The sequence below is a fragment of the Hoplias malabaricus genome, chromosome 11, assembly GCF_029633855.1.
Source record: "Hoplias malabaricus isolate fHopMal1 chromosome 11, fHopMal1.hap1, whole genome shotgun sequence".
Classification (NCBI taxonomy): domain Eukaryota; kingdom Metazoa; phylum Chordata; class Actinopteri; order Characiformes; family Erythrinidae; genus Hoplias; species Hoplias malabaricus.
Genome location: NC_089810.1, coordinates 10,189,774 through 10,200,677, shown reverse-complemented (window position 1 = coordinate 10,200,677; position 10,904 = coordinate 10,189,774). Strand labels below are relative to the sequence as shown.

At 41.9% G+C, this 10,904-nt stretch overlaps 1 protein-coding gene across 3 annotated transcripts; it reads right to left on the bottom strand.

Annotated features, from left to right (window-relative positions):
* Nucleotides 1-283: 283 nt before the first annotated feature.
* Nucleotides 284-6,438, bottom strand: arpin (actin related protein 2/3 complex inhibitor). Of its 3 annotated transcripts, XM_066685366.1 has the most exons (6): nucleotides 6,251-6,438; nucleotides 6,015-6,090; nucleotides 4,238-4,370; nucleotides 2,823-3,029; nucleotides 1,868-2,031; nucleotides 284-398 (listed from the first exon to the last, which is right to left on the bottom strand). In XM_066685366.1, the coding sequence occupies exons 1-6, from the start codon at nucleotides 6,340-6,342 to the stop codon at nucleotides 390-392; spliced, it is 681 nt and encodes a 226-aa protein (XP_066541463.1). In that variant the 5' UTR covers nucleotides 6,343-6,438; the 3' UTR covers nucleotides 284-389. The 3 variants fall into 3 exon arrangements, with proteins under 3 accessions (XP_066541463.1, XP_066541464.1, XP_066541465.1); XM_066685367.1 differs by lacking the exons at nucleotides 6,015-6,090; nucleotides 6,251-6,438 and adding an exon at nucleotides 4,676-5,560; XM_066685368.1 differs by lacking the exons at nucleotides 6,015-6,090; nucleotides 6,251-6,438 and adding an exon at nucleotides 4,483-4,675.
* Nucleotides 6,439-10,904: the final 4,466 nt, after the last annotated feature.

Below are 10,904 nucleotides of genomic sequence, written 5' to 3'. Positions count from 1 at the left end.
TCCTTTGTCCTGGATATAACTGCATTATTAATTGGTAAATGGTTTTATTATCTGGATTATGGGTTGGCTTTAAATTGAGTACTAGTGCCGGAAGAGCCCAAGCACAGAAAGATACAAAGATAAGGTAATATTAATGGGTGCTTTAAGGCCTCATCACACAATCAGCTGACAGCATTAAACACCATAAAGCTGAACTACTTACTAAAATGTATAACACAGGTATAACACAGTTCAATTATAAAAACCAACACACACACACACAAGGGTGTTATTAATTAAAAAATGGTATTTATTGTTTACATATCAAAAGGTTGTGATTTGATAATCATACATAAATTGTACTTCATCAGGGAAATAGTTTTCCACCCCTCAAGGCTTCTGTGTAGGGGTCAGTCATCCTAAAAAAAAAATAAAAAAACATAATGTGAGATCCCACTCTGGATCTAACGTGGAACTTCAGTCACTACGCAGTTGAAAATTCACGCACGTCAAAATTAAAGTAAAACTTCTATGAATTAAACTGTATTCGGGTGTGATTTAAAGCTGCAGTAGTTCTTTTAATTTAGAAGCATATTTTATTTTTTTCTCAAATATTCTTTAGCCTAAGGGTGGCTCCGTGGTGCAGCAGGTAGTGTCGCAGTCACGCAGCTCCAGGGACCTGGAGGTTGTGGGTTCGAGTCCCGCTCCGGGTGACTGTCTGTGAGGAGTGGGGTGTGTTCTCTCTGTGTCTGCGTGAGTTTCCTCCGGGTGCTCCGGTTTCCTCCCATGATCCAAAAATACACGTGGGTAGATGGATTGGCGACTCAAAAGTGTCCGTAGGTGTGAGTGTGAGTGGCGCCCCCTCCAGGGTGTATTCCCGCCTTGTGCCCAATGATTCTAGGTAGGCTCTGGACCCAGCGTGACCCTGAACTGGATAAGTGTTTACAGATAATGAATGAATGAATGTAAATAATAGAAATTAAATCACAGTGGCAGCTACAGGACTGTAAACAACACGGCCAATTGGGACAAAATGAAAAGACTAAACAGCGTCCCTTCCTGTCTCCCTACCTACCATACCATAGGTACCATAGCACATATACTCATTCGTGAACTAGTGAGCTAGTTGAGCGTGAATGGACAGAGAACACACCACGGTACCTACAACAGCACGCAATCATAAACAAATAAAAAAAGAAAAACAGACAAAGAAAACCACATGCTCCTCTCTCATGGACACCTCCAGCTGTAGTCAGACAGTATGTGTTCATACGTTTTGGGGAGTGGCTTTGGAAAGAAGGCTGAAGGATGGGGGGGTGAGATTTTTTTCAGCTGGACATTAATGTACAGTTGTTAGTTTCTACATAATGAGGGACTCCAGCTTTAAAAGGTTTAGATCCTAAAACCCCGATTCTAGCTTTGTTCATATATTGTTCATTATAAGTCAAGATATTTTTTAACCTTGAATACACCATGAAAAATAATGCAGATAATACACTCCTTTTATTTGGTGGCCTCAAAATTTCTATATGTTCATAAGGCAAGTCTACAGGGTGGGTGTCACATGACCCTCTTTCCATTGAAAAAAACAAAAGTTGGATCCAAAATGGCCGACTTCAAAATGGCCGCCATGGTCACCACCCATCTTGAAAAGTTTCCCCCCTCCCATTTACTAATGTGCCACAAACAGGAAGTTATTATCACCAACCATTCCCATTTTATTAAGGTGTATCCATATAAATGTCCCACCCTGTAGTAAAACACATCACATTAAAATGCGTTTTGTAGATACTGGACATTTCCACTATTAAAGGCACAGCTCGGATTTCATCCTTCAGCGGAGTCATCTCTTACCAATAACTCTGTAATCAAAAACTCCCCAACGTACCCACTCGTCATCCTCAGCTCCTTCACCCTGAGTGGATGATTTGGCTGAACTCTGTGAATCTGCTTTGTTAGCCATTATTTTGTCTGTCCAAGATGCCCCAGTCTTCTCATCTCCTGCAAAATTGCACTTGGTCACTGTGCCAGCATCCAGCTTGGCAAAGGAGACTTCAAAACACACACAAACACACACACACACACACACACACACACACACACACACACACACACACACACACACACACACACAATAAAAAAGGAATTCAAGTGTCATGGACGTACAAACTAAAATGAATCAGTGCAAAATTTAAAATTAAATCTAATCCAAATTATAACAGTTAAATAAAAAGGTCCATACTTTTTTACACAAATATAAAGTTCCTACACTGAAGCACTAATGCGTACTCTCACAAAATAACCTGCCTCATCATTAGCACTCTTTAAAGAATTAAAAAAAAATTCCCACTGCTCCCTCAGAACATGAGGAAGAAACCATGAGAGGAACCAAGACTCCGAAGGGAAGCCATTCTTCCTCTGATCGACCCTGGAGCCTGTTGTCAGCTCTATAAATAGGTCTTATATAAAATAGTGTCGCTTTATAGAGTCAATTCAACCAGGTTTTGGCTTTTTTGTAATGTATACATGTGATCTGGGACTGCAAATATACCTTTCATTCGTACCTTTCACAGTTCTGTGCAGGTGCTGCAATGTGTGTGTGTGTGCGATACGTTGTGCCGAAAGGCTACAACTGGGTCAAATTAAAATTGTACTGGAGCCCTGTGGATCTGGGTGGACTCCAAAGGGCTCCAGGAACAGGTACAGAAGACGAATAAATAAATAATAAAAACAAAAAAGGATCAGGATTGTGAAACACTGAACTACAACATCCTCACAATACAGCGGTATATACACTGTGACATCAACTCAAGATTCACTATTTACAGCTAGGTTAGACCCACAGATAAAAGGCCCATCTCCTCTGGTCTTCAGACGCAGGTCTTGGCCCGTCTCCAGCTCTACCTTCTCCATCTCTGCCTCTGGGATCCAGAAAGCAAAGGCCTGGCTGGGACAGTGCTTCTCTGTCATTTTAATGAACTCCATCTTGTTCACGATGTCTTTCAGCTGCTCTTCGGTAAGACGATCAGACTCTCCTTTGGCCTCCAGTTCTGCGTGGTGAACATACACACATACATAAGACTGTCAGGGCACTTCAATAATCAAGAGTCTGGACAATCCACACTCTTTGTCATTCTGGTCCACACAGTACTGGGTCATTCTGAGAGCAGTCAATATTCAATAAATATTCCAAACATCACAAACACTGCTGTGACATCTGGGTCAGGGTAGGGGAAAGTCCAATAGAATCTGATAATCTGGTCTTACACAAATCACAGAAAAGTAAAACCTCTGCCCTTCAACCTCCAACCAGTTTGAATTTATCAGTGTGTTTAAAGCCTATGGTTTGTAAGAAGGAAATTAAAGTTGCATTTTTAACCAACTTCCCTCTCCTGTTGTAAAAGGGAAGCCCCCACCTGTCTCTGGCGACTGCACACACAGAACCACATCAGCAGAGTTAGTCTTTGTTAATCGAGCAGTGATAAGTCATTGTGATTATAGGATTTTGAAATGAATCTCTTCTATGTGTAAAGAAGAGACCAATACAACAAAACACATGGTTAGTGTGGTTTTGTTCAATCCATTTTGGCTTTTATATTTCATCACCCAAATTACTGAGTGTAATAATTGGTAGGTATCTGATAATTAACTTAAGTGACTGTAAAGGCCTTATAGTAAATACAAATACACTTCCCTGAGGACAAAATCTGAACATTTGTATTAACTTTTAACATACTGCGCTGCACAAATCCAAACAAATTGCACACTGTACTGAAGCGCGCAGTTGATCAGGTGCAACAGGTCCTCCCCTCATTGCGACTGTCAGTGTGGAGTGTGGTGTGTTGGTGTCTGTGTGGGTCTCTCCTGAGGGCTCGGTTTTTCTCCCAAAGTCCAAAAACACGTGGAAGGTGAACTGTGTGCAAAGCGTCCGTGTGTGAGGTTGTGAGCGACTGTGAGTGTGTGAAACTGTCCACAGGAGCAAGTTTGTGAATGACAGGTTGAATGTGTGGCTCCTTGGCTTTTAGGTGTTGTTCCTGCCTTTAATCAAAAGATTCCACATAGGCTATGGACCCACATGGTTCACTGCTACTGAATTTAGCATCGAAGAATTATTGTGGTTTATGACTTTGTTATTGCTACAAGATAATGTTATAATACGATAACGGCAGAGATGTCATGTGGTAGAAAGCCAGCAGACATGCTGATGTGACTGATATGTTTCCAATACCTCATAAACTTATCATGCACTTGTACTTACTGTAAGATGACATCAGATGACCCGTGTTGACCTTCTTGGTGTCACTGAAGTTGGGCTCAATCTCGTTCCCCTTGGCATCATATTTCCTGCGGTGGATTAGACTGGGCTTGATGTACAGAACATTGAAACGCACCTGCCATACAAGACCATAAGAGAAATCACATTAAAGGACACTACATTCATTCATTCATTCATTATCTGTAAGCGCTTATCCAGTTCAGGGTCGCGGTGGGTCTAGAGCCTACCTGGAATCATCGGGTGCAAAGCAGGAATACATCCTGGACGGGGCACCAGTTCTTCAGAGGGCAACACACACACTCACACATTCGCTCACACACTCACACATATGGACACTTTTGAGTAGCCAATCCACCTACCAACATGTGTTTTTGGACGCAGACACAGGGAGAACACACCACACTCCTCACAGACACTCACCTGGAGGAAACCCACGCAGATACAGAGAGAACACACCAACTCCTCACAGACAGTCACCCGGAGGAAACCCACACAGACACAGAGAGAACACACCACACTCCTCACAGACACTCACCTGGAGGAAACCCACGCAGACACAGAGAGAACACACCACACTCCTCACAGACAGTCACCCGGAGCGGGAATCGAACCCACAACCTCCAGGTCCCTGAAGCTGTGTGACTGTGACACTACCTGCTGCACCCAAGGACACTACAATCAACGATAACATTAAATACTATGGTTGGCCTTTTTGGCCTTGACAATTTGATACAATTTGACTCCCAAGGCAAGATGCACTGGTCTGCCAAAAGATTATAATGACACTGTTCATTTTATCAGCTTCACTGTCCAGTTCGACAATTACAGACTGTAGTCCATCTATTGCTCTTCATAGTTTGTTATTTTCTCCCCACAGCGTAGGTATGATTTGGGTGTTAGATCATTCTCAGTGCTGCAATGACACTGACGTGGTAGTGTGTTGGTGTGTGTTGCGCTGGACAGACACAGCAGTGCTGCTGGAGATTTTAAATCCCAAAGAGTCAATACTGGACTGAGAATAGTTCAGCAACTAAAAATATCCAGCCGACAGCGTCCTGTGTCACTGATGAAGGACTAGAGGACGACCGGCACACACTGTGCAGCGACAGATGAGCTACTGTCTCTGACTTTACATCTACAAGGTGGACAGGGAGTGACACAGTGTTTAAAAACTCCAGCAGCACTGCTGTGTCTGATCCACTCCCACCAGTGCAACACACAATTACACACCACCATTACATCTGTGTCACTGCAGCACTGAAAATAATCCACCTTATAACTTCAACAAAATGGAGGTGACAGATCTAATGAATTAGCCTTAATATTCACATAAACTTGTTTCTACACCACAGGTATAATTCATAGTTCTCCAGTTACTGCCTGTATTCTATAATCAATGTCAGGCCACCCACATGTAACTGGAGAACTATGAATTATACCTGTGGTGTAGAAACAAGTTCATGTGAATATTAAGGCTAATTCATTAGATCTGTCAACTCCATTTATGTTGAAGTTATAAGGAATGTTTAATAATAATAAAGTATATCCAATAAAAGCAGTGATTATTTACATATAGCATTCTTAAAGCCAAATGCCATGAGTGGATTTAAAGGGTGGATTTGTCAGTGATTAATCAACATCACCTCAGCTGGAAGGTGTTCCATAAAGCAGGATTTCTCAGTCAGCTAGATAAGCCCAAAGCTGAGGACTGTCCAATAGGAAAGTCACCAACTTTATGAAGTACAGCCCTGCTATTTACCTTTGTATTGTTGATGTCTGTGATTGAGTGGCGAGACACATCCAAAAATGTCCCCTCCACAATTACCCCTGGGCCCCTGAAACACATCAGGTACATTCACACAGGGGCAGTTATAGCAGGAAACAGGTATGTTGTGTGAAACGACGCACATATTGGCGTTTTTGTGAACTAATATGAACACTATCTGCTTCTCTGACTTGCAGTGTGACGTCACAGGAGCAACCCCATGGTATTACCTGTGGTGCCGAGACGGGTCCCAGGCGGAGGACAGCTTCTCGTTGTGAACCGGTTTATTCTGCAACGCGGTGTTGTCGTAGATTCTGCTCATTTCTGCTTCGGATTTTACTCGAAAAGTTCTAAGTTTTGGGTTCTTCTTGTCGTCGTGGACGCTTCCTCGTCTGACGTCGACTATGCGACCGCAGTGTGATCTATACACCATCCGCCTCGTCGCTCAGGCACGCAGATGATTTAGAAATCAGAGAAAACTAGACCCTTTACAAGGCGTGGCAAAGTCTGCTGTTTATATACCCCACAAAATATTACTATTAACTAGTATGTAATCAAAATTATAAAACATATACATAAAACTGTTGATAATATTATAAAAAAATTGGAAATATTTGGATTATAATCACACTTAAAACATCAATGCTCAATTTAATAAATTGTACCCTCAGTGTAAAAACTCGTACACTAAGTATCTTAAAAGTGGTTTAGATACAAATGTACGCTTTTGCTTTCATTCAGTAGCCTCGGTACGTATCTAAATATGCTATCATTTCCCACCTGTCTCCATTCACCCCTCCGCAGCTAGCATGTAGCTCAAAGACCCCACCCTGCATGTTGACAGGATTGGTCTTAGTTTTATGACATAAGAAATATTGACTCTCTAAATCCTTGTTTTTGAGCCTTTGTTTGGAATGCTACCGTTTCAAAATGTAAATGATCAGCCATGATGTTCACTGCTTATTTTACACATGATAGCGCTTCTAGCATGTTACCGATACCACACGCTTAAACACTTGAATCTCACTTGAGGGTGTCTTTGAAAATGTTTCCCTTCAGTTAAAAGTTGTTGTTTTTCTAGGTAAATTAAATAAATAATTACTCTGGTACCCAGCCCCACAACCTCAAATCTCCAAGTAGAGCATGTGAGGACAGCATGAGGGCCATGTGGGGACCCGGTGAACAAAACAATATACTTCAACTGTCAGCAAGGCCCAATATTAAAGTATCTCAGTTACACTTTAAAATGAAAATAAAAATATTAAAATATATACAGGGAGGCATGGTGGCGCAGCAGGTAGTGTCGCAGTCACACAGCTCCAGGGGCCTGGAGGTTGTGGGTTCGATTCCCGCTCCGGGTGACTGTCTGTGTGGAGTTGGTGTGTTCTCTCTGTGTCCGCGTGGGTTTCCTCCGGGTGCTCCGGTTTCCTCCCACATTCCAAAAACACACGTTGCAGGTGGATTGGTGACTCGAAAGTGTCCGTAGATGTGAGTGAGTGAATGTGTGTGTGTCTGTGTTGCCCTGTGAAGGACTGGCGCCCCCTCCAGGGTGTATTCCCGCCGTGCACCCGATGATTCCAGGTAGGCTCTGGACCCCCCGCGACCCTAAATTGGATAAGCGGTTACAGATAATGGATGGATGGAAATATATACATTTTAAAAAGGTAAATACATTAGGGTATAGTGTACAGGCTTGTAATTTGCTAATTTGCAGAGGATTATTTTATTTAAAAGTTTTTTGAGCATAAATAAATGTATTGTTTTAATATGAAGTGTCTCGTTCTGTGTCAAAACTGTGTGAGTAACCAGGCGTGTAAAAGCTTTAATGTCTCTATTCTGCCACCTCACAGAATGCATTCAGACAACATTGTTACAGATGTTTAAAACTTGTTTAATACAAAATCCATCCAGTTCTCTGGGTATCAGTGTAATGGCTGCTTTATACTACGAAGAAGAATCATTGGAAAAAAATAATGTTAGGTCCTAGGTCGCTGAGTCAGTGTGTGGTCACAATTTTTGGTCGGGTCATTCTACACAAGCCTGTAATTAATTAAACCCTGACTGAAATTTAAACAACAATAGTAAAGTGACTGGGACACATCTCTGCAGGGAACAAAGCATTGTTTGAAGATTAAAGACTAACAAATCCCAAACAACAAGGAGATACTTTGGAGACAAAACACCAGGCCAAGGCTCCAGTGGTTCTAAAGGGAATTGAAAAGGGAACATCACAGATAGGCTTAGGTTTTTTTTTTCCAAACCTCTATTCCAGTGAGAATCTGGTACACAATGCCAATGTGTTATTCCATAGTCGTGTGACATAAGAACTGGAAAGAGATCTGGGTTAAACCTAAGCCTATACCTAAAAAGATTTTACAATAACAATTCTCCATTGAAAGCTAAATCTAATCTTAGATTAGAAGACCAACATTAAGTGCATGGGTTTCCTCTGGGTGACTGTCTGTGAGGAGTGTGGTGTGTTCTCTCTGTGTCTGTGTGGGTTTCCTCCGGGTGACTGTCTGTGAGGAGTGTGGTGTGTTCTCCCTGTGTCTGTGTGGGTTTCCTCCCGGTGACTGTCTGTGAGGAGTGTGGTGTGTTCTCCCTGTGTCTGTGTGGGTTTCCTCCGGGTGACTGTCTGTGAGGAGTGTGGTGTGTTCTCTCTGTGTCGGTGTGGGTTTCCTCCGAGTGCTCCGGTTTCCTCCCACGGTCCAAAAACACACGTTGGCGACTCAAAAAGTCCGTAGGTGTGAGTGTGTTTGTGTGTGTTGCCCTGTGAAGGACTTGCACCCCCTCCAGGGTGTATTCCCACCTTGCGCCCAATTATTCCAGGTAGGCTCTGGACCCACTGCATCTTACAATGAGAGCAGGTTAAATCTGAGCAGATACAGTCAATGGGGTGACAGATACTGAACATCTCTTCAGGGAAAAGGACGCACTAATTAAACCACACTTATTAACACTTAAATACATGAAGCGTGGGCTGAGGACTGCTTTTGTCTTCCTCCAACAGAAAACTCTAGATGAAGGAAGAAGGCTGAGATTTATTCCCTGGACATCAAGGTATGTGCAATATTGGCTGTGGCGAAGACTGTTTCCCACATTGCTCTGAGAGTGCAGCACAGGTTTAGTTCAGACCTGGCTAGGGATGTTACAAAATGACATTTTTGGCCTTGTTTTCTTTTCACAATTGCCATCCAAGTGTCCTCTCTCTGTTATTGATATTCCACTGACACCACTGTGTTTCTTTCCAGCTTCATAATCACACACAGCACATTCTCCAGCTTTATATCAACACTATTAGAGTTAACTTAACACTGAGAGTGTTAAATTATTACACTAACCGTGTTAATTTAATTTGCTGTGCAGCATATTTGTTTGATGCATGGTACAGAGACTGTGGATACAGTAGTTCTTTGTGTGACTTAAGCCCTTATCCAACATTTCTCTTTGCTAGTGCACTCAGATCAATTGGTACATAAAAAATTGTAAACAAACTTATAATAAAATATATAATAAACAATTTATGGACGCAAGGAACAACATATTTACCAATTTACAAACAGGAAACAGACGTGAACCGGCGTAGATACACATAAAATACACAGAAACATCTACATACAAGACCAGACAAGGGAGCACCGAAACCAATAGCCTATATATACAAGGAGCACAGACAAGGAACACCTGGAAGAGATAACAAGGGGGCAGGATATCAAAGGAGACACAAGTAGGAACACTGATTACAAGGTAGGAGACTAAAACAAAACAAAAAGAGAGACGTAGATGACACTAAGGCAGAACAGGACATAAAGGCAAAAGCATGACATTAATGATATATTTACAACAATCTAAACTGAGGACTCTTAAATGAGACATATATTTCTTAAATATTCATTAATTAATTTGTACATTGTCTGTAACCCTTATCCAGTTCAGGGTCACGGTGGGTCCAGAGCCTATCCGGAATCACTGGGTGCAAGGCAGGAACACACCCTGGAGGGGGTGCCAGTTCTTCACAGTGCGACACATACTCACTCACACACAGGGACATTTTTGAGTCGCCAATCCACCTACCAACGTGTGTTTCTGGACTGTGGGAGGAAACCGGAGCAGACACAGGGAGAACACACCAAACTCCTCACAGACAGTCACGCAGAGCAGGGCTCGAACACACAGCCTCCAGGTCCGTGGAGCTGTGTGACTGCGACACCTACCTGCTGCACCACTGTGGTGCTTACATTTAACGGTTAATGCTTTGTTATTTTAAATCAAGTGCGCTTGATCCAAATGATCAAGGAGAACATCTGGAAACAAACTTTTTTCTTCACACTGATATCACACCTTACTTTTAGACTTTTAGAAAAAAATATTTTACTGCATTTATATTTATGTATTTATTGTAGTTATATAAAATGTTATACTAGCAGCACGCTAACTGATAAGAGAAATTATATTAGATACAAAAATCTTAGGTGCCTAAAACAACATGTACACACCCAAGTAAGTGCACTATACAGCATAATCTTATGCATTTACATAGAGCTGACCAGCAATTACTTCTGCTGTGTCATAGACAGATTACTTCAGACTGTTATTACACACTACTTCACATTAACACCTGGTGTAGACCACTGTCTCTTCCCATAAACTTTGCACATTACAGTTGTTTTCACCATCACACACACTTACACTTACTTCCCATAAACGTGGGTTGTTTGTCTGCTGTGTACTGTCTGTAAAAATGTGTGCATTGTCTGTTCCTCAATTTGTTGTGTATACTTTGTATATTGTGTATTTTTTCTGTAAATGATATGAACAATGAACACACTAAAGTACCATCACTGGTAGCTTCCTTTCATCTACCCATCTGTCCAATTAACCACA